Below are 24821 nucleotides of genomic sequence, written 5' to 3' on the forward strand. Positions count from 1 at the left end.
ATTTCAAAAAGAACATTTTCCAGGACAGACATGTTTGGACTCTGAAGTTTATTAGAAGGATCTACGTTCAAAATAATTTAAGGCACAGAGTGAGACGGTTTGCTAAGTCTGGTATAAAAACATGAAATCAAGTGAGGCATTGTTTTGCTTGTTTCTCGTCATCGGAAGTGAAACTGTAAAACATTCAGGTGTTTTCTCACCTGTCGGCGCTGCAGGAGGAACCACCTGAGGCTGAGCTGCCAGAGGAGCTGCTCCAACCTGCAGCTTCTGCAGATAACCTGAGTCCAAACAGCCCACAGACTGCAGAAAATGCAGAACACCGTGTTTGACATTATCCTGTCTGTCCTGACTTTGTCTGATTAGCAGTTAGAGATCTGAAGATGGGAAATTGATCAGAGATCCTAACAAATTAAGGAGCGATCTTTTTTACAGAGAGCTTCCTGTCAGCTGAGGCTCTGGAGCTGAAAGAATCACTCTGGTTGATTCCCACTGCGCAGTTCAAAGTCTCTCCTGGAGGTTTAAAAACCAGGACGCTTTACTCTCCATTTATCCTGATGGACCAACAGAACAGCGACCCGAATCCTCCTGAAATCAAGAGCTGCAACTTCACTCCAGGTCCTGGTCCTCCATGATGGCCCGCAGAGCCTGGAGTCCCTCCAGGGACACGGTCAGCTGTCCCACCACCTGGCTGCTGTCCTCCACGTCCAGCACTGCAGAGACACAGAGACATGGAGATAATGGGCAGCAGAGGGGAGATACAGCTGCAGAGATAAGCAAAGAGACTGACAGAGCTGCAGATTTTGGAGCAAAACACAAAAAGTACAGGAAGAAGAATTATTTGTTGGTGAAAAAAGATCTGCAATCTTCTACAAATCTTTAAAATATTTATTAAAGCAGGCATCTGAATATAAAAATGTGCAGATCTTTGAGTCATGCTGCTTTCCAGTAAACCTGGGAAGTGGGTACGGAGCTGGGTTTGGCATCGGACCTGACGAAACAACGTTCTAGTTAACAAGTCAGAATTTCAACATGGCGGTGCCCATAAACATTTTTTTCAAAACACATCATTTATACTTTACTTTCCACAAGCTAACATAATTTTCAATTTGTTCAATTTAGAGCTGCAGGCGCTACATGTAACGCTGATTTTAGATGAACTCTTACATGTGTGACTTCCTGTAAAAATAAACATGTTTCCACCACATGTTACTACTGCAGAGGCGAAGAGCGGCCATATTGAAACACAAAGTCCACCTTACAATTTGTAACTGGTAGATCTTAATGACGGAGCTGATTCAGATGATCCTTTTACTCTCTGTGTGTGCGCGTGTGTGTGCGTGTGTAGGTGTGTGTGTGTGCGTAGGTGTGTGTGTGCTCACCGGTCAGGCTGGCCTCCATCATGTCCGCCTGTTTCTCCAGGATCTCTGGGATCCTCAGGTAGGCCACGCCCACATCCTCACACTCCCTCTCCTGCTCCTCTTCCTCTGGCGGCTCGCTCACCACGGTGAACCGGATTCTGTTGGCAGACACATCATCATCATCATCAAACTTATTCACGTGCGATTTTCGTATTTAATGAAAACACAGCAATTGCAAAGTTTTGTTTTTTCGACATTAACGGAATATAAACAAAGTTTCGCTCACATGTGTCACAAAAATGCAGCGAGTGACAAACATTTGTCCCTCTCTTTCTGAAATGTGGGATTGGTTTAAAATCTAGTAGGAAATCACAAACAGTTGTCTTGAGAAATTCAATACAGCTTCAGATGGAACAGTGCATGAGCTGAAAGTAGCCAAAATAATAATTTTGGCTACTTTTCATACATTTAACTAATGGATGAAGGTATAAAATCTAATTTCATGCTAAAACTAGAAACTGATCAAACTGAGGCTCTCATGATGATTTGGGTTTTTTTTGGAGGAACTTTTAAATATTTTTAAACATTTAAATTTAAATATCAATCTCTTTGACAAAGCAGCTTCCTCAGAGCCTGCAGGTTTGCTCATTTTTCTTTTGTTTCGTTGGCAAACTAACAGCTGACTCTGGTTTCCTTCCTTCATATCTGATCTCCAGATCCTGCTGGAGGAAAATGCTGCCGCATCAAGAAATTGTGTTTATTCACTCAAACAAGAAGGAAAGTCAGAGATTAACTGAACACTGAAACACTCCCAGACCAATCTGATGCATAAAAACAGGAATATGGAGTTGAACCTGTTTAAACTCAAAGCTCCTCCCAACAGACTTAAAACCAATAAATGTTCACTTCCCTGAAGACATTTACATTGTTATTATTATTTATATATTCTGTCATAAAAGACAACGCAATAAAGGTATTTCATTCTAAAGATATTCCATGTAATCTGATTAGGGACAGCAGAGTTGGGTAGCCATTTTGATGTCATTTCCTGTCTCGCCGTTTTCATCTCCTGGCCTCCAAGGTTTTAAAAATTTTGGGTTTTTCATTACAGTGTAGTTCTATTTTATTGTGACCTTTTTTGTTTATCCATTTCAGTTACTTTTAATTAGTTTTTACAGTGGGTTTGCTAGTTATTATTAGCTACATATTGTATAGTTTTAGTTTTTTTATTCTTTGGTTAAAAGGTCAAAATATTGTGATTATGTTTACATCAAATGGGTAATGAATACTCAACAGAAGTTTTATAAACGCACAATATTGTTCCAGTTAGTTGTAGTTTTTCCCCTCCTTTAATTACTGTTTTTATTTATTTTATTTAATGAAAATGTTTTCTCTATTCCAGTTCTTGTTATTTGTTAGTGTTGGTTAAATATAATAATATTTCTGACCTCTCCATCTGAGCGTTTCGGCCCTGCAGGACTTCCTTCAGCAGCCGTCGTCTCATTGCGTTGTTCTCTGCGTCTACAGGAATCACTACGGAAACACAAACAAGCCAACAAACAAATGTTACAAACAGACAAACAATAAGCTTAACGGGATTTCTTCTGGGATTGTAATTATGATCTCAAACTGTGAAACATGCTGGCTTTATCTGCTTTTGGAAAATTATGTAAATTTAAACCAGTGTAACTGCTGGTTATCAGTACAAACTAATCTTGAAAGTAAAAAAAATCTCTTTGGATTTGTGCATATTCAAGTATGCAGAGCTGCAAATTTCAACCAAAACAAACTTCAGATGAATCAGAATCTGTTTTAGGCAGAGTTGCCAAAAATCGGATTCAAGTAAGAGTAGAACTACTGCAATATAATTTTAAGTAAAAGTAAAAAGTAGCCATTGAATAAATTACAGACGTTAGAGTAAAAAAGTATTTGGTAAAAAGTCTACTCAAGTGCTGAGTAACTGTCATTTAATATTTAAAAATTACACCATCAGATGAGCCAAAATATAAAGTTAATTTTTAATTTTGGCCAAAAAAAAATCTGATTTGACAAAAAGTTGGATTGGGTCACTTCAGGCCGTAGTCAGACTTAGATCCATTTTCTATCTTTAACAGAACAAACTTCCTGTTTAAATTCAGCTTCAGAAACTGGAATTTGTCTCAAAACGAAAACTGAAACTCAAGAGTCCCTGAACAGAACCAAGCATGATCCAGGAGTTACGGACCTTTGCTGTAGTTGAAGTTGATGCTGCGGCCCAGCGGCGGTTTGGGTAGCGACAGCGGCGTCTCCTCGGTGGGCAGATCCAGGAAGTTGTACTCCACAAACAGACGCATCACGGTGTCGTCCCGCGCCAGCCGGGACTCGGGCGTCAGGCTGAGAGAAACCACCTCCACCCGGACCCGCTCACACAGCTGAAAACCAAACATCGTTTCACTGAATCACGTTAATGAAGCTGGATTTAAAAACTAACTTTATGGTTCAGTTCACAAAGTCACAGACGGAAGCTGTTATTGTGTAAAATATGTTTTCTTTAACATTCGTCATGAAAGTTATTAGTAAACAAATTAGACTTCAGTTACTGAATTAAAAAGCTGGAGTTCATGTTAGTTCAGTGTTTTAAAATGTTAGAAAATACAATAAAATATAACAATAAAACATCTGTGAACTTTAATGCTCAGTTGGAAAATAAAATGCAAAAATATATTGTGACATTTTTAAAAATAATTAATAAAGCATGTAGTAGTGAAACAGTAATATTTAAGCAATTGTAGGTAAAAAATGTTTAAAAAAAACATATCGGTACTAACATCAGTATTGGCCAATATTAGTCATTTTTAATATATCGGTATCAGCAGGATAAATAAAACTGGGCCAATATTAACAATCAATGTCTTTGTCCATATTGTTGCCGTCTGTTTCTGGTGGTTTTTTCCCCAAAAGGTGTCAGAACAGTAGAAAATTACATATCTGTAAATATCGGTTATCATCCTTAATAGAAATATTGATATTGGGCCAAATTTTCCATCTTTTGGACATTTGCTTTAACAAATGAGGCAAAAGGTTTGAGCTACTTGTGTTTTTTTCTGGCTGGAAAAAATTTTTAATCTAGGCTCAACGTGTTTGTCCTTTCTGAGATTAATCATTTACAACAAAATTAAAATGCAAACAGCGTCATCTTTCCACATCTTTTATTTTAAAATTCTGACATTTGCTTCCTGGAAAAAAAAAAGAAAAGGACAGAACAAAACATTAAATGGCTGCAGATGGATCGGCAGCCACATTTTGGACGCCCTTAGTTAAATGACATCATGTGGCATTCACTGACCTTCCTCCGTGTTGCCTGTCCCTGAACGATGCAGTCGTCGCTGTCGGACGCTTCCTGAGGCTCAGCAGCCGCTGGAGCTTCCTCCACATCTGGAACAAGTCAAAACAACAAAAAAACTAAACTTTTATGTCTGCTTTAAATTTATTCTCAGGAAATATCAGGGGAAGAAAGTTAATGTGCCCATCAGATGGAGCTGGACTTCACCAACTAAATTTAAGACTTTTTAAGACCATTATAAATAAACTTTCATGAGAGAAATTTCCAAAAGAAAATCAGATATCTTATATATAAGTGCCAAGATTTTGTGCACATAATTCACACAGCATTGTAGGGGTTACCAGTCCATGTTAGGAATATCTGTCTAACATGGACTGATAATTTTAAGATACAAGTTTTCAAGTTAAAAACGGCAACCTTGGGGAAAAAATTGTCAAAATTATGTGCAAATTACAAGTTTAAAGTGAATTAGTGTGGGAAATAATAAATGATTCTATACTGCCACTGGTTCTTCACAGTCGCCAAAAAGAGCTGATGAAACTTACAAGAAACTGCCTTCCTTAGTAAGTTAGTTTTGTTTCAGTTCTGAGATATTTGCACTAGAAACTAAACAAAAATACTTGGTAAGATTTTGTGTTTCTGTATTATAAGTCTGAATAGCTTTTTTTTATTTACATGGTAAAGCATCAAACTTGCTGGATTTTCTTCGCTCTGTAAGACGAAGGCCTTGAAATCATCTCAGACTGATGCTCCATCGCTGCAGTTTCTGCTGTTCTTTATTTGTAAATTGTGATAAATAAAAAGCTAAATGAATCCATCCTGAAATGTGGAAAATGTTTTTAATGATCAACATTCCAACCTTCGATGATTTCCTCGGAGATGTCAGAGTCGTCAGAGTAGGGCTGCGCGCCCTGAACCAGCTGCCCTTCGGAAACATGAGACTCTTCCTCCTCGTCATCGCCTTCCTCGGCTGTCCTGTGAGGAGCTTTGGGTGCCGCCTGTGAAGACAAACGGGTCAGGGTGAGGACGAGTCATTCACAAGAGTCACTGTTAGAATAACTCATGTTTGAGTTTACCTGAACTTCATGTGAAAACGTCGTCTTCTGTTTCTCTGGAAGACTTTCTGCTGAGCTCCGCTTATTAAACTGTGAAAGAAACATGAAAACCATTTTTATGCACTGAACATGAAAGACGAAGGCCTGAAGAGTCATGAAGAGTAAAGAACATCCGACTCTGCTCAGAATCAAATCTGGATTTGTTGCAACATTAGCTAGGATGTTAATTCTACATGACAACACTACGCTTGGCCTGTTTTTGATGGTCGAGGTGCTAAAGCTCACAAAGAGCGATGGGAGCATTGTGATGAAGACAATGTGGCTTATCGATATCGTCAACTGAATATTAGGCAATAAAGGTGACCTATTACGCTTCCTTAAACAGGTTAGGATAGGTCTAGGGTCTAACATGTTAATTACATGTTTGTATAGATAATGAGATTTTAGTTTGCTCAGAGTTGTTTTAGGGTCTCCTGCCACTTTAAATCTAAGTAAGTTGCTATTGGCTACGCCCCCCAACCCCTGGATCTCACCTTTTCTTCTTCAGGTGTCACATCAACAAACGTGACCCGTTTGGCCCCTGATCCATCCCGCTCCAGGGTCTTCTGTCCTCTGATTGTGGGCAGTGCCACCTAATGTTAAAACAGACGATAACGGCTTTCAGTCTTCTGCAGATTGATTGTGAACTCACAGATGCCAAAGGTGAAGCTCTGACCTTAGAAACAGCTGCAGAGTCAGAGCTCCTAAACTTTTCCATCTCCTCCTCCAGCATCTCTTCAACATCTTCCCGCCATCCGTCTTTCTTCTCCTCCTCAACGTTCAGCTGTTCCTGATGAGGATTGACCGATTCTCCAGCATGATGCTCTGGGAAAAGTCTGCGCTCTTCAGCAGCTCTGGTGATCCCCGCAGAGGGACTGTAGGCGGACTTCCACCTCAGCGTTACGTCTAAGCTGCCGGCGGGTTTTCCAGAAGGATCAGCAAGTTCAAACATACCTGAAAAAAAAACACACCAAACTGAGCAGCAACAACAATCAGGGTTGGTTCACTTTACCCACAGAAAAAGTTAGCACCATTTCATTCATACTTACTTATTTCAAATGTAAAAAGATGTTTGCACAAGAAACTGAACCAAAAATACTTGCTAAGATTTTGTGTGTTTGCAGTGTGAAATCTAGTATAGCTTCATAATTTTTACATACTTGAACATTGGATCTACTATTCATACTGCAGCTTTATATTTGATAAAATGTTTGGAAAACACACATTTGTTAAAAAAGAAAAGCAAAATATTTTCAGGCACCCTGCAAACATAAATCGGGGCCCTGCTCTACTGGCCTAGTAAGCCTTTCTAAAGTCTGGCCCAGTAACTCTGAGTAACTCCACTCAGGATTATTAAAGTGTTTTATTTACCTGAATTCCAGTAAATCCCTCATAAATCTCACCTGAGACGTCCTGACCTCGGGTCAGAGACAGCAGTGGCACTCGGGTTTTCCCCAGGTAGGTGTCCAGCTGCTCCTCTTTATAGTCGAACACGTAGAACTGGAGCCCCTCCGTCTTCAGGAACCGGTCCAGGATGTCGTCCATCAGGACGGAGTAGGACTTGAGGTCGTTGAACTCCGGCTCGCCGCTGTTGTCCACGGTGGCCGTCGGATAATCGGGGAAGTTGAAGAACTTGTAGACAACGTAGGGACTCGGAGAGCCGGAGCTCCTGGACCGAAGGCCTCGGCACCGCTGGACACGGATCAGGAGTTCATTCCTGTTGGCGCCGGTCAGTGGCTGAGTTAGGAAAATAAAAGAAAGGAGAAAAAATACAGAAAATTACCGAATGAACTGTAATTAATTAATTAATGGATGGATGGATGGATGGATGGATGGATGGATGGATGGATGGATGGATGGATGGATGGATGGATGGATGGATGGATGGATGTTGGATGTTCTGATGGATGGATGGATGGATGGATGGATGGATGGATGGATGGATGGTTGGGTGTTCTGATGGATGGTTGGGTGTTCTGATGGATGAATGTTCTGATGGATGGTTGGGTGTTCTGATGGATGGATGGGTGTTCTGATGGATGGATGTATGTTCGGATGGTTGTTCTGATGGATGGTTGGATGTTCTGATGGATGAATGTTCTGATGGATGGTTGGGTGTTCTGATGGATGGATGGTTGTGTGTTCTGATGGTTGGATGTTCTGATGAATGGTTGGGTGTTCTGATGAATGGTTGGATGGATGGATGGATGGATGGATGGATGGATGGATGGATGGATGGATGGATGTTCTGATGGATGGTTGGATGTTCTGATGGATGAATGTTCTGATGGATGGTTGGGTGTTCTGATGGATGGATGGTTGTGTGTTCTGATGGTTGGATGGTTGTGTGTTCTGATGGTTGGATGTTCTGATGAATGGTTGGGTGTTCTGATGAATGGTTGGATGTTCTGATGGATGGATGGATGGATGGATGGATGGATGGATGGATGGATGGATGGATGGATGGATGGATGGATGGATGGATGGATGGATGGATGGATGGATGTTCTGATGGATGGTTTGATGTTCTGATGAATGGTTGGATGGATGGATGGATGGATGTTCTGATGGATGGTTGGATGTTCTGATGGATGAATGTTCTGATGGATGGTTGGGTGTTCTGATGGATGGATGGTTGTGTGTTCTGATGGTTGGATGGTTGTGTGTTCTGATGGTTGGATGTTCTGATGAATGGTTGGATGTTCTGATGGATGGTTTGATGTTCTGATGGATGGATGGATGGATGGATGGATGGATGGATGGATGGATGGATGGATGGATGGATGGATGGATGGATGGATGGATGGATGGATGGATGTTCTGATGGATGTTCTGATGGATGGATGAATGTTCTGATGGATGGTTGGATGTTCTGATGGATGAATGTTCTGATGGATGGTTAGATGTTCTGATGGATGGTTGGATGGATGGATGTTCTGATGGATGGTTGGATGTTCTGATGGATGGATGGATGTTTTGATGGATATTTGGATGGATGGATGTTCTGATGGATGGTTGGATGTTCTGATGGATGGATGGATGTTTTGATGGATGGTTGGATGTTCTGATGGATGGATGGATGTTTTAATGGATGGTTGGATAGATGGATGTTCTGATGGATGGTTGGATGTTCTGATGGATGGTTGGATGTTCTGATGGATGAATGTTCTGATGGATGGTTGGATGTTCTGATGGATGGTTAGATGTTCTGATGGATGGTTGGATGGATGGATGTTCTGATGGATGGTTGGATGTTCTGATGGATGGATGGATGTTTTGATGGATGGTTGGATGTTCTGATGGATGGTTAGATGTTTTAATGGATGGTTGGATAGATGGATGTTCTGATGGATGGTTGGATGTTCTGATGGATGGTTGGATGGATGGATGGATGTCCTTATGGATGGTTAGATGGATGGTTGGATGTTCTGATGGATGGATGGATGTTCTGATGAATGGTTGGATGGATGGATGGATGGATGGATGGATGGATGGATGGATGGATGGATGGATGGATGGATGTTCTGATGGATGGTTGGATGTTCTGATGGGTGGTTGGATGTTCTGATGGATGGTTGGATGTTCTGATGGTTGGATGTTCTGATGGATGGTTGGATGTTCTGATGGTTGGATGTTCTGATGGATGGTTGGGTGTTCTGATGGTTGGATGTTCTGATGGTTGAATGTTCTGATGGGTGGTTGGATGTTCTGATGGTTGAATGTTCTGATGGGTGGTTGGATGTTCTGATGGATGGTTGGATGTTCTGATGGTTGGATGTTCTCATGGATGGTTGGATGTTCTGATGGTTGAATGTTCTGATGGTTGAATGTTCTGATGGATGGTTGGGTGTTCTGATGGTTGGATGTTCTGATGGTTGGATGTTCTGATGGGTGGTTGGATGTTCTGATGGATGGTTGGATGTTCTGATGGTTGGATGTTCTCATGGATGGATGACCTGTGGTTGGTCTCCAGCCTTCATCTTGTCTCTGTTGTCCCCGCTGGTCGTCTCTGTTATTGGGTTCTTCAGTCGCAGCCAGTATTCCAAGGACCCGAAGCTTCGGGCGTCTTCATGAATTCCTGATTAAAATGTATAAATACTTTTTATTTAATTTTTATTTTCATTTACAAATGAAAATTATTACTGCCCAACATTGTCGAGTTGATTAAGATCAATTTTGTCTGATTTGAAGAAGTCGGATGGGGCTGGTTGACATTTCATGACCTCTGGAAACATTTATTAATATCTTTAAAGCAACAGCAGCACAAACAAAGACTTTTGCTGCACAAAAGTTTGACACCAATTTGGTTTTATTTGAAGAATATGGGCGGGACTAATTTCACTCAGGTCCACCAAAGTTTGTTTTTTCCAGGTTCCAGGTTTTTCTCTGTCATTTCGGTCAAATGAGAGCAGAAGTCGTCTCCCGAGTGTTTCTGATTATGAATTATAGTCTGTTGCCGGTTGCATGTGGGCGCTGTGACTCACCAACCAGCGGGATGCTGCCGTAAACCTTCCCCTGCTGCTCCAGCAGCTGCTGCAGCCGCAGCTGCGCCGTCGCCATCGTCCTCCAGTCCACTCCCAGCGCCTGGTGCAGCTCCACCTTCACCGGGCTGCGGCGCAGGTACTCCACCAAGCACTCGTCCGTGTTCATCACGTACTTGGAGGTGAAGCCGTACCTGGGGCTGCGGCCCGTCGCCACCGGAGTGGCGTGCGGCCCAAACAGGTAGAAGGAGTAGGTGCAGAAGGTGGAGGGCTCTGCGCCGCCGAGAGCCTGCAGGGCCGGAGGAGACAGCGAGGCGCCGACGATCTGCAGCTCCAGGAGGTTTTCTCCTCGGGCCAGATGGACGTCTTCATCGGAAAGCTCCGCCTCATCTTCAGCCGTCAGGTCCGGTTTGAAGGGAAAGGACTTGGTGCCGTAAGCAATGTCTCTGAGCTGACCTACAGAACCAGAACAAAGGATCAGCTGAAGGATTCTGCAGGAGCAGAAACTGAAACCCAAAGTTTGAAAGGCTGCACAGGAGGAGACGATCAGAGTCGACTGTTTGTTTCTAGAAAACAAACAAATGTCGTTTAAAGACACAAAGTTTCCTGCAACTGTGATGCTGAATGAGAGCAAAACTCATGTTAGAAATTCAGATTATTTAACAATTTTGTTTTTTTAATCTGTAATAAGAGAAAAATGGAGGTTCATTTTTCAAAATCATATTTTTGCCCATGTTGTTCATTCATTTATAAATCTTCTTGTTTCAATCTAAACACTTAATAAGCAAATAAAAATGTAGTTTACAAAATAAGCACTAAATATTCACAATATATTTAGATAGCAAGCTTAAAAATTATTTAGTTTGGAGCTTATTTTTAGTTAGAAATCTAAAGATTTAATTTGGAGCTACATATTTAATTAGCAAACTAAATATCTGGTTAGCTAACTAAAGCAAAATATTTAGTTATAAAGCTATTTGTTTAGTGTGTTGCTAAATATTTAGTAAGCAATCTAACAAACAATTTGTTTGTTAGATTACTAACAATCTAACAAAGACACATAACTAGATATGTGTCTAAATATCTAGTTAGGAAACTATAAGTATTTAGTTTGGAGCTGCATTCTTAGTAAGCTAAATAACTAGTTTGAAGCAAAATATTTTGCTAAAAAGCTAAAAGCAAATATTTGATTTTGAGTTAAATATTTAGTTTGGAGCTAAATATTCAGTTAGAAAACTAAAAAATATTTAAGTTGGAGGGAAATATTTAGTTGCCAAGCTCTATTTAGATTGGCACTAAACATTTAGACAGGTCCAGTCTTTTGTCTACACAGTAACCTCTGGTTTTAATGACACTGATGTAGATGGACGATTCGATGAAAACCTTCTAGCTTGGAGATCTTTGCTGCTCTGGCATCCAGCTGCTGAATCTGACGCTCCAGCTTCTGCTCAAACCCGACTTTATCGCTGTTCATCTTCTGTAACGCCGCCTCCAGCTCCACCTGAAGACCGACGGAACAGAAAACAGACGGAACGGAAAACAGACGGAACGGAAAACAGACGGAACGGAAAACAGACGGAACAGATCATTAACGTTCTAATTGGCTGAACTCTGAACCAAACATGATGTTTGCTGGTCTGTGCGTGCTCCTCCACCTTGTAGTCTTTGCTGATCTGGCTCTCCATGTTCAGGAGGTTTCGGGTCTTCTCCAGCTCCTGGATGGTTTCAGCGTGAGCGGCACGCAGCTCTCTGATGGAGCCCTGCGGGGCGCCGCTCCCGTCCTCATCCACGTCTACCAGGAAGGCCAGATCTCCGCTCCTCTCACACCTCTGCTTCTGAGAAAAGATCTGGATGTTAGTTTTGCTCAGGGGGATCAACAGGGTCAATGCAAAAACACAAAATCTTACCAAGAAATTTTGGCCTAGTTTCTAATGTAAATATCTTGGTGCACTTAGATTAAACAAAACTAACTTAGAAGAAACTGTTCAGGAATATATATGAGTTTCTTTAGCTCAATAATTCCTTATTTCTGTTGAAAAAGTGCTTGATCCATTGGCAGATCATTTCATATACAACGTGGGAAAATTGTCGTTATCAGTAAAATAATCTGTCAGTGAATTTAGTTATTTATAATCAATATTAATAAATTACTGACAAGCTCCTGTCCCTTGCTAAATTGTTATTTGTAAGTTAATTTAGTCTTAATTTAAGCGCATTAAGATATTTGCTCTAATCTGGAACAAACGTCCAGAAAACTGCAAAACAGCAGAAACACTGAGTTCCTTTAAATCAAGACTAAGCACCCACCAGCTTAGAGTTGAATTTGAACCATAATAAACGAAACATTAACCAACATTTTGATGTGTAATGATATAATGTCTACTTGTTTTCTCAATACTTGACTGTTTGTTCTGTGACTTTGTATTTTTGTGTTTTTATGATGTAAAGCACTTTGAACTGCCTTGTTGCTGATACATGCAATAAAAATAAATTTGACTGACTGATGGACTTGATCATATTTTGTGTTTTTGCAGTGATAATGTTCGATCGTCTTACTTTAATGAGCAGCAGGGCCTCTGTGAGTTCAGCCGCGGTGTAATCCTTCTCCTGTAAAGAGAGCAGCGTCAGATTATTTATCATCTGGAGGATCAGATCTCAGGGTTGGTGGAGACGCTCACTCTGCTCTGGAGCTTCAGATGCTCATTCAGTTTCTCCACTTGTTGCTTCTGTTCCAGAAACTGAAGCTGAAGCTTCTGGTTTTCTTCTGTCAGCTGCTCATTTTTGTCTGAATCAGTCAGAGAGATTTACTTATTTTACGTTGCTTATTATCCTGGTGTAACCTGGAGGTGGGCGTTATGAGACGGGAACAGACCTCTCTCAGACTTGATCTTGTCCAGGATTTCGTTTTTGTCCACGAGGTCGGCCTTGAGCGCCATCTCCAGCTGGACGATCTGTAGCTTCAGCTGTTGCTCCTGGAGATGCCACCTCTGCTGCTGAGAGACGTCGAAGGCGCTGCGGACGAAATGAGAAACGATGCGAGGCGATGTCGGTGAGACACAGCTGAGCTCAGACCCGACAGAGACACGAAACTACAGAAACCTAAAGTCTGAGAGAATCTGGACAATTTTAAAGGTCAGCAGCCCGTCCACCTGCTCACCTGTTCAGTAGCTTCTTGTTGCTCTCCTTCAGCAGCTCCCTCTCCTGCTCCAGGTCGCCGATCCGCTCCTGTAACTGTCGGCAAACACGGAGGCTACTGAGCGCGCTCACCGGAATGCCTGTAGCCACGGTAACGGCGCCGCATCTCACCTGCTCTACCAGGATCTTGGTGACATGGACGGTCTGCAGCTGCTTGTCCAGCTCCAGGTTCTTCATGCGCTCTGCTTTCAGCTGGGCCATCAGCTCGTCCACCTTCGCCATCGCCGCGTCGTTACTCGCCTTCATCGTCCGCTGGGCCTGGAGAACACAGGTGAGCTTCGGTTTCTCCTGCTGCGGCGCTGAATGCTAATGCTAACTCTCACAAGAAGAAAGATTTCAGCTATTGGTTTGACCCAAAGACATTTTGGGGGTCAAACATCATTGCCACATTTAGCAGCGTGTACATGAGGTTGATTGCCAGTGCTAAGACACTCCTGGCTCTCATTGATTGTTTTCGAAAACAACCAATCAAATAAAGATTACCTTAACAACTAATTTCTGTCCAGTTTTTATCTGACTTAAATTCGATTTTTTTTTTTTTTTAATTTTTGCATTATGCTTCCTTTTTAGTTTTATTTTAATGTGAATGTGTGTTTATCTGCCATCATAGGTGGCCATGCTAACTGCCTGAGCATAAGTGCCAGGCTATGTTGTGGTGAACCAGCTGTAGCAGAGCAAAGAGAAAGGGGCAGGGCGTGAGGATAAGAGTGATTGGCAGCACTAAGACCCTCCTCCTGACTCTGATTGGTTGTTTCTCTCTAACGTCTCTTTATTTTCCTGTAAAGTTCTTTAAATGATCATTCTGGATCAAACTTCTCACCTCCTGCAGCAGCCGATATCGGTTCTCCAGCTCTGTCACGGTGTTGGATCTGTCAGCCAGCTGCTTCTGCAGTTTGATCATCGACACGTTGCTGCTGACCTGTGACCTGCGAGGAGAACAGGGTGTGTTTAGATCCCCGTGCTCCGGCTGCAGTCAGGCAGCTCCTCCATGAAGAAACCAACTTTAGAGTGGAAGTCTGCTGCTGTCGGGCCAGAAGGAGCCTCTCCTCAAAATCCTCCTCTCTCCTCCTCAGCTCCTCCTTCAGATCCTCTGACGCTCTTTCCAGCTCCTCCATACTTCTCCGCTGAGACTCCACCACGTTCTCTCTGGAGCACCAGGAAACATCCACTCACTACAGCTCCTAAAACATTTCTGGATGAGCTTTTCCTCAACATCTTCAAACAAACACACAGCGGCTTCTTCACTACAGTAATAAATCCTTTGCATGTTATTATTTACATCTGGAAATTTTGCGCATATATACGACGCTGGAAGGTAAAAAGACGATTCTTTTACATGCCGTCCGTAGCCGCGCAGCAGCGGTAGAACAACTCTGTTCACAAAATGAGACCTGGAGATGTAGGTATTACTAATTTATTGCAGAAAGACTCAGCAGAGGGAAAAATAAAGCAGAAAAACTGTGGAAGATCAACTCAAAACCACGTTTTTCTCACTCTCTGTGCCAACTGAGCTACATGCAGACTCGTTACCATAGCAACTGTATCAGGATTCAGCACCAAAAAACACGCAAACATTTCCCACACATAGAACAGAACATCCAGTCCGTTACAGTTTTATGTTTTTACGCTTGACGTTTATTTTGCTATCATTAATAAGTTGTCAAAGTCAAGCTAGCATAACCAAACTACTTCCCTCTCTCTCGCTATTTTTTTCTGAATTAAAACTTTTTCCTGACCTTTTTACCTAGTTGTCGTAATGTTGACATTTAGTAGCAAAGCACTGCGTCCCTCTTTCTTTTATATATCAGGCATACATTTAAGATTTAGTGTGTTACGTTGATAACTTGACAGCTAAAAACAATGCTAGTCATTGTCAGCTTTTTGTCCTCCAGGAGGGAGACAGGGGAAGGGGTCATGCGTGTGTGACGTCACGCTGCAACGGCTCTATAGTATTCAACCAAGAAACCTCTGAGACAAACACGGAACATATGACTCAGATGATACAAAAAGACATAATTAATAATTTTGTGGTAATAATGATGCAAAACAAACAGAAGTTACAGGTTGCGGATCTCGGCCCTCGCCTCCTCCAGCAGGTTGTGTCCGTATCGAGGAATCTGGCCAGTCGGAGGTCTCCTGCCTCCTTCCAAACTCCTCCGACCTGAGGAAGAGACATACTGAGTCAGTTTCTGTCATCCTGACTGAAAAGAACCAAAAGGTCTGAACTGAAAAGATTCAGTTAGTTCTGAATGAACAGACTCAGATGATAATGATTTAATAAATCCTGACTGAACAGATTCGGTCTCCTAATAGTAATGGACACACTGATCCACCTTTTTCAGTTCTGATACCGACACCAATATCTGAGGTTTGGTATTGGTCGATATTGATCAGATACAGAAAAACAGCTCAACTGATTAAAAACATTTATTTTCTTTTTAAACAGAAACGTACCAAATTGCAGATTTACTTGCTAACTCTGCACCAGTACAGCACATTTAAAAACCCAAGCTTGGTCAAACATGTAAAAACTATTTTAATTTATCCCGTCAGTGCAATTAGAAGTAAAACAGCAAATTTAAAATAAATAATAAACTTTCATAAACAAAGTTTGTTATTTGCACTTGGTCAACTCAGTATTTGGTCAAAAAAACGTAAAAATAAATTGCAATAAATGTTCAGTCAAATGGTTCAGAAAGTGAAATTAGGAATTGTATAATGTAAAATAAATAATAAGGCATAACGTCACTCAGAGAACAAAGTGTAGAATTAGACTGAATAGATCTGCCCTTATGATTGGACAAATTGATCTAGAATTTCTGTCAATATTAGAACTGAAACAGACATTATTATAAATTGGCTCCATCCTCTGACATTCTGTAAATGTTTCTCTTCATTATCAGTTTTTTTTTTGGGGGGGGGGGGAGGTTGTGCAGGCAGCCTGGACTCACTTCTTGGTCGAGCAGGCGACGGAGATGAAGCATCGTCTCTGAGCTTCTTCAGGCCAGAGTTCACCCGGGACGGGACGTGCTCATACTGCGTCTGCCGCCGGCTGTACGAGTTGAGGATCTGCTGTTTGGCCACCAGGAGGCGCTGTTTCAGCCCCTCCTTCTCACCCTGCAGCGCTCTGACTTTCTCCTGCAGCTCCTCGACCATTTCCTCCATCTCCACGTCTCTGAATCGGGTCGGAGCAGCTGCGCCGGCAGCCAGCTGCTCCATCCGCCCGCGGTCCTTCACCAGCTTCATCAGCTTCGTGCCCAACCTGGTCAAGAGTCGCAGCGTCACTGAATGTCAAGAGTTACATTTACTGGAGTAACTTTTTTGGAAAAAAATGTACTTTTAGAAGTATTTTTACTATGTTGTACGTTTTACTTTTACTTTAGTAATTTTGTTATTAAGTATCTCTACTCTTACTTGGGTAAAAGTTCTGGATTTTCTACCCACAAACATGTTTTAACCAAAAACACACAGACACACACCTGCAGTTTTTGTTAAAGTTTCAGAAGTTTTACATTTTACATTTGTAAAAATGTTCCTTCAACCTAATTCTGTTATTTTGTAATTATGTTATATATATATATGGATAATTTTACTATTTAAAATATAAAATTTCCACTTTACTTTATATTTTGGTCTGATGATGTAATTAATAAAATATTAAATGATAGGTTTTGATCAATAACTCATTACTTGAGTAGACTTTTTACCAAATACTGTTATTACTCCTGGCAGACAGCTCTGGAAAAAAGTAAGAGGCCACTTAAAATGATCAGTTTCTCTGAGTAAAATAAACATTGCTCTGTTATTCTACGAACTACTGACAACATGTCTCTTATATTCCAAACAAAAATTTAGTATTTATTTGCAGAAAATGAGAAATGGTCAAAATAATGAAAAAGGTACAGAGCTTTCAGACCTCAAACAATGCAAAGAAAACAAGTTTGTATTCATTTAGAAACTACAATACTAACGTTTTAACTCGGGAAGAGTTCAGGAATCAACATTAGGTGGAATAACCAGGAGGCTTTCATTGCAGTGGGCTCTTCATTTTTTCCAGAGCTGTGTATTGTGGCATTATTAGCATAAATCACCGTCGTGGCATGCTGCAGGGCAAAAAGCAGGCTGAAAACAACACAGGTCCCAAGCAGCTGCCTTGCAGAACTCTACACTCCAATTCTTTTATAAAACATATGCATTGCTTACACTGCGAAAGATAACTGGCAAACATGAAAGATAAAAACCAGGTCAGCTCCTTTGTTTGGAACAGATCCATTTGAAAACAGTAACACTGATCGGGGTGCAAGTCTCACTTCTTAATCTTGTCATTCTGTTTGTGAAGTTGCTGTTTTTGCTGCAGCGTCTCCTCCAGGAGACGCAGGTAGCGGTCCTCCAGCTCGTCCCTGGACATCTTCCCAATGTTCTGCTTCTCCAGGGCGTGCTGATGCACACTCAGATCTGCAGGTGGAAACAGCATCAACACCTTTACTAACGTCAGACCTCAGCCTGGGTATTTCACATTTCAATAAAAGGAAACGGCAGACATGTTAGAGATAACTGAAAATACACTTCGATGCATAAGTCTAGCTGTTGTTGAACTTTTAACAGTAGAAACAGGAACTGTACATATGTAGGCCTGTCACAATAACAAATTTTGCTGGACGATTAATTGTCCCAGAAAAAACGATAATATTGTTGTTTTGAGACCATTTTAAAGTAATATAATGGTAATGTTATAATAATGAAAGGATACATTCTCAAAGATCAATAAACTTTAAATTCTAACAAACGTTTAACACTGGAACTGGAAGACATTTTAAATATCCAAAATAAACCAGACGGATGAGTTTTGTCATCCAGTTTTTGGTTGAAAAAAGAGAGAAAAAAGTTAAGCAATAAATTATGCAAATAGGAATTACTGGGCTCATTTTAATTTATCATGTGATTAATTGATTAATTGTGACAGGTCTACACATATGTATGTGCACACGTTATCCATGAGGCGTGACGCACTTTGTGGAGCGGCGGTGAGTCGGGACAAGTTGATGGTCATGTCTCTGACCGGAAGGTCTGAAGCCGTCTCATCGAGGACGTATGACATGTTCCAATCTGAAAACAAATACAGCCTCCTTTAAATTCTCAGATTTCAGTCACAGACATCACCCAGCTGCAAACATTCAGATTAATATAATATTTCTCTGTAGACAGTTTTTGCTGCAAACCTATGAACTAGCTCCAACTCAGCCTCTGATTTGCAGAGCAAACAGCAGAAACAGCACTGGGGTTGAAGAATTATTGCAAAGTTGATCATGATTTCATAATCAAGATGCTTTTTATCATCACTTTCATTGCTACTAAAATAAATACGTTAAAATATTGTGACAAGATTTTAATTCCACATCATCCATCCCTAAATAGCACAAACGCACCACAGGTCAAGTTCAGGAACTACAATAAACACAAACATTTGAGTTTTTTTGACCACCTTAACTTCCTGCTATTTATTTTTTAATTTCATACATGACTACATCTGATAAGAAGACTTGCTGGTTCCACCATTTCTCCTTCAGGTACACTTGTGCATTATTTTCCAGAGTTAATATACTTTAGTTATAAAATGTTTAATAAAAACTATAGGCAACAATATCAAGAACTAATATTGATGTGACTTCATTTGTGATTTCACAGATAGAGGGAAACATATACACATTACATACTTTAATGTTTTGTAGTTCTAAATGCGTACTGTAATAAAAATAAGCAATCTGAGTACAACTTTACAGTTTCCTTCACGTCAAATTGAACAATATCAATGTGTTACAGACAGATTTTGTCATAAACTTTCCACAAAACTTGTCTTATTATGTCTTTCTTGTAACAACACTTCAGAATAATACGTTGGACAGTTTGTTTATTTCCTTATGGAGGCACATTTGTAAGAACAATGCCTTTGTGGATTGAACAGCGAGTTTATTTTGAGGGTTGTGCTCTTGAGAAACTTGCCAAATCCTCTCTGGCAGGTCAAATGGATGGATAAATCCATTTGACCTGCCAAATGGATTTATTTCGATTAAATAAAACGATGGTTAGATGAATGGATGGAAATTAATGGAACCTTCTGGAAAATTACACAAATATTTTATTTTTCCTTTTACTATATTTTCTCATGTCATATCCTGATCTGTAAACATCTTAATAAAATTTCAGAAATATTCCAGAGTAAATGGTTTATTCAAGTTTATCTCCATCAGACTGAAGCTAACGTCGAAGCTAACGGTATCACTCAATCACCTATTTAAGGTCAAATATGACCTTTTTAACATACATAAGTGTATGTATCACTATAATGTACCACCTTTAGTATCCTGACTACTTTTTAATAGCTTCTTACCTTTAAAAAAGACTTTATTTCGCTCAAAGTCACGGTTGCTACCGAAAACAACCGTTTATGTCGCTATGGTACTAGAACGCATGCGCAGAAGGGTAGAGCCTTCTGGGAATTGTAGTCTTTTCTTAAATAATGTCTGAGTCTTTCTTTTTCGTGTTCATACAGTTTTAAAGGATTGAAATAGTGATGTTAAGTGATATAAAGCTCTTAAAGCGAACAGGAATCTAAATAAATACAGTTCAAAACTTTGTGTGACTGTGCAAAGAGGCTGAGTTTGTGTTTGTTTATGAATATTTGTGTATCTCCTTCATCTCCTGTGATTTCCATCATGTTTAAGCCATGACAGCCTGACAGTTTGTACATGCACATGTGAGCAGCGTGATGCAGAGGCGACTCGCTGCCGTATCACACAGTCTGACAGGCCGGCTGTCAGACCCCTCTCATGAATCTCCGATGGATCTAATTTTGCATCCTGAGATGAGCAATCCGGCTGGAAAGGATGAGTTTTCTCCACATGTCAGACTCCATTGGGCTGTGACACAGAGTGCTGTAACCTTTGACCCCTGCCCTCTTCTGGTAACGCAGTGAAATCTGTCAGGGAGTTGGTCTGCCGTTCACATCCATAATGCCCACCAAGCTGGTGTTCAGCAGGCCATGCACGGGTCCGTGCAGCAGCTGTCAAGTGCATGATCAGACGAGCGTGCAGGACCTCCGTACAGTCATCTCTACCCCCATATTCAAATATATTCAGATTTCCCCAAAGCATATGGCGTCAGGCTGTTTGTTCAGATTCACAAAGAAAAGGGAGGCAGGCAGGTCTGAGCATGTTACTCTTCCATGGGAGAGGGAAAATGTTGGTGTCTGCAGGTCCAGAGAAACCCAGGCGTCGCTGACCGTAAACAGACTTAAAATAATACAAAAAACATGCAAGGTGACCAGAAAGAGATGGAAGCAATTGGAATATTAAGACGCTTAAAACAAGCAATTAAAAAAAAGGAATTGCAGACAAGTTGTCTCATCTCTGGGTTTCATTCTTTTTGAGTGAAATTAATGTTCAGCATGTCAAAGCAATTCATATTTAGGATTTTGTTAGATTTTCTTGCATAAACATCAGCAGGAAAATATTTCTTCAACACAGCGACGTGCAAAGAACATACAATAGTCCTACAAACAAATATTCTAATTTGTTAGATTATTCTGTATTATTAAAATAAGATGACAACTCTTGAGATTTTCTAGATTTTTGCATGAACTGGGAAAACATTACATCATAAGAAACTGCAATAATGTAAAATAGTCTCAAAGTCAAGTCAAGTTTATTTGTATTTCAGCAACAAGGAAGTTCAAAGGGTTTTAAGTCACAAAAAATATTAAATAGGGGAAAATATACATATATAGATATACTTCTTAAAAATAAAGCAGTATATTTGGATTTTTTTTTTGTTAAATACTCAATATAATATTTAAGACCAACAATTTTAAATATTGTTAATCTTAAATATTAAGATTAATATCTTAATATTATTAATCTTAATAATATTATTAAGATTAATAATAATCTTAACAATATCTTAAATATTAACAATATTTAAGATATTGTTAAGATTAACAATATTTAAGATATTGTTAATCTTAATATTTAAGATTAACAATAGATAATTGTTAATCTTATCTAACAATATTTAATATTTAAGATATTAAATATCTTAAATATTTAATATCTTAAATATTAAAGATATTAATTTTGCAACATTTCCTCTTGCAATTTTTTGTTCATGTATTTTTGGACTAATAATTTTGCTATTTGTTTTATCCAACAGAAAAGTAAGTACTGACACTAAGTATCTATTTTCATTAGCTCTTAGTTTACTATTTGTTCAAACTAATTTAGATTTTTGTGTGCAAAAACCTTTTTGTCATCAGAACATAAATATCATCAAAGAATTGTCAGTTATTTATATAAAATGAATAGTATGGACCCTAAAAGAAACAAGAAACTGAATTTAAAGTTGCCTTGATAGTTTTTCTTACAACACCTGATGGTTCTGACCTGGATTAAATGTTTGTTAAAGACTTAAAATTAGAGTGAGACACAGTTATAGCGGCACCCTGGTCCGCTAAATTATTCAGAAATCTCTGAAATACCCCGATGCACCGCTAGGTGGCAGCTGTTGAACGTCAGAGGGGATCCCACTGTCATTGCCCTTCATTCACAAGTCTGTTCCTCCGAAAGCTGCGTTGTTCATGTTTTAGCTTCTGCTTCATAAAATAATTAATTTATTCTCTGCATATAAAAATTAAAAAATCCAATAAGGCGAAATGCAAAAGAATCTCAGAATTTATGAACACTTACCTGTTTTTACAGAATATATATGAAAACCAGTAGTTTAAAATAGTAAATGTCTAGGTGTCAAATAACAATAACTTTAGTTAATGTGTCCAAATGTCCATATAATTGTGAAATAAAGGAAACTAAAGCAGAGAATTAATGTCTGACAGCAAGGAATTGTCAAAAAACCAGGGCTGAGTCTTGACCCAGCATTAGCTGCGTTTCCATTTACCGCATCAATAAATTAGCTTAATGGAAACACGCCAGTTTCTAAAACAAAATCTCACATTTTTCAATGAAAAGTTTTCTGCACTAAGATGAGGTGGGATGTATTGAAATGAGAATATTTTGTAAGACTGTAATGGAAACACTTTTTTCGGATCACAAGAGCCATGTGATCAACAACCAGACGTTGCTACTGGCAGAAACGACGAAGACAACATGAAATAGTTGGAGGATGATGACATGGAAATTTTGAAGAAGCTCGTATTTTTCGCTAGAATGTTTTAACACTGAAAGGAAGGAGTATTCAGCCAAATCAAGATCAGTGTATTTTGAAAAACTGCAATTGAAACCATTTTTTCCCAACTGGATGTTACTACAGGCGGAAAAGACAAAGACAACAGGAAGTAGTTGGAGGATGATGGTGCGGTATAATTTTAATGACTTATTATGAACAAATGTATTATCATGTGATTTACATTGTTTCTGTTTTTAGTTGGTAAGTTTTTTTTTACATTACTGGAATATCTCTGAGAACATTTGTAATGGAAACGTCCTGATAGCATCATGTCCGCTCTGTGGCTTTTTCCGCCTGCTCTTGGAAACAAAACTAAACTGAGATCGTGCAGTAACGTCTTCACCGTCAGTCACACACACACCAAAACGTCTTTTTAACAAGTCAAGCCTTCAGGTCCGCAGACATGAATAGCATGAACTCCTGCAGAGACTTCTCACTTCCTCCCAAAAAAAGACGACAGACGTTTCGTCATATCAAGAAATCTACACTCCTTTTAATGTGCTGGATGAGGTCATCAGGTCATCTCTCTGCTTTGTGTTTTCAAACCATCTTTTAAGTGTGCAGTCAGACTCATGAAAAGACGATCTGCTGCTAAATTGTTTAATCTGCTCCTCCTGGGGATCATGATGGAGGGTTGAAACAAGACAAAGGTGTCAGTTAAGAAGAAAACACTTCAAATTGGAGCCGATTAAACTTTGAAATGTTTAAATCGCTCCCTGCTGAATTGTCTAAGGAGTTAAAAAAGGTCAGCTTGTTCCTCCGGTGAGGACAGATGAATGGTGTTTGTTTACTCCGCTGTCAGCGCGGCTCAGTGTTTCTGTCGTCGCCTCTCATCCCGCCGTCAGCGCTGGAGATGTGACGACATGTCGGCCAGTCTGCGGCGCAGCGTTCAGGTGTAATTACCTCCGCTGCGTGTCAGGTTGGAAACCCGTCTCCCGTCGCGGCTGAACCAATTACAGCCGCAGCTTTAACTCACTAATGTTTTATTTACGGTCGGTACGGGAGGAGCCGGTGTTCTGATTTAAAGGAGCTGTCACTGACAAACAGAAGAAATCAGTTTCATATTCTGCGTTTAAAGGCAAGAAACAACCAGTAACAAACTCCCGGTAAATATTCAGATCAATTAGATCTTCACCTTCTGTCCATTTTACTGATTTAGTGACACGTTGATTTTTGTTGTGGGTGACAACCTGCTCAGGTGAGGACGTCTTCGTCTGAGAGTCTGAAAGTTTTCAAATAAAATCAACCAGAAAAAGATGAATAATTATAAAACTGGTGCTTTTCAACGACTTATGGATGGATGGATGGATGGATGGATGGATGGATGGATGGATGGATGGATGGATGGATGGATGGATGGATGGATGGATGGATGGAGTTTTGAATCCAGCCCTCCACCTTCCATCTATCCATCTTCTCTTCCATCCTGTTGATGGTGAATCTGAGAGGAACTTCTCCGTGAGGTAACTTCCTGTTGGGCTGTTGCCGTGGCGATGAGCACCAGCCATGTTTCCATCTGAGCAGCTGATGATTCAGGAGTTTCCTGAGCCAACAGGCAGCCATTTTGTTTTAACATAATTACTGCAGATTGAGCCTCTAACAGCTCAGGGATTCTGCGTCTTTAATAAACTGTAATGATTATTAAATGCAGATTAAAACCAAACCGTGAAATTTATTAAATCCAATTCAAATGTGAATCACAATGAAGTGAAGCTCTGGTTTGTTTTTCCTTGTATTTGTCTGGTTTAATCCCATTATTCTGCTGGTTTCGGTGTTTAATCAGCGGGACTTCAGAGGGAGGGTCACTCACCTCATTAGGAGTAAATACGTCAGAACAGAAGAAGTCCTCTTTGTTTCTGCCTTATTGGGAGATAAATCTCCTCCAATCCGTTCGTCTTCCCTGCTGCTCCGTGTCACTTTGCTGCTTTTGTTCTGCCGTCTCTCTCTCTCTCTTTCTCCGCCGAAAAGTAAGGCGTTACAATCAGATAAACATCGCCAACAAACCGCCTGCAGCCGGGGTTCCTCTGCACTCAGCTGGAGTTAATTATTCAGATCCATATCAGGATTTCTGGAGTCAAACACGTTTCTGAGAGGAAGCAGCAAAAACATGTGATTTATTGTTTCTGCTCAGTTGGTT

General features: G+C 40.2%; 1 protein-coding gene across 2 annotated transcripts; it reads right to left on the reverse strand.

The window, feature by feature from the left end:
* Positions 1-31: 31 nt before the first annotated feature.
* rpgrip1l (RPGRIP1 like) lies at positions 32-19925 on the reverse strand. 2 transcript variants are annotated; one of them, XM_008412640.3, is made up of 26 exons: positions 19839-19925; positions 18461-18556; positions 17761-17905; positions 16402-16712; positions 15512-15611; positions 14453-14596; positions 14271-14376; positions 13562-13708; positions 13413-13486; positions 13128-13267; positions 12934-13040; positions 12812-12862; positions 11911-12090; positions 11639-11756; positions 10259-10711; positions 9731-9852; positions 7178-7511; positions 6451-6728; positions 6269-6367; positions 5757-5825; positions 5540-5678; positions 4684-4772; positions 3583-3769; positions 2807-2891; positions 1380-1516; positions 32-710 (listed from the first exon to the last, which is right to left on the reverse strand). In XM_008412640.3, the coding sequence occupies exons 2-26, from the start codon at positions 18546-18548 to the stop codon at positions 607-609; spliced, it is 3807 nt and encodes a 1268-aa protein (XP_008410862.1). In that variant the 5' UTR covers positions 18549-18556; positions 19839-19925; the 3' UTR covers positions 32-606. The 2 variants fall into 2 exon arrangements, with proteins under 2 accessions (XP_008410862.1, XP_081464416.1); XM_081608290.1 differs by lacking the exons at positions 32-710; positions 1380-1516 and adding an exon at positions 1642-1716.
* Positions 19926-24821: the final 4896 nt, after the last annotated feature.

Source organism: Poecilia reticulata, chromosome 6 (genome assembly GCF_904066995.2).
Source record: "Poecilia reticulata chromosome 6, P_reticulata-male-v2, whole genome shotgun sequence".
NCBI classification, from domain to species: domain Eukaryota; kingdom Metazoa; phylum Chordata; class Actinopteri; order Cyprinodontiformes; family Poeciliidae; genus Poecilia; species Poecilia reticulata.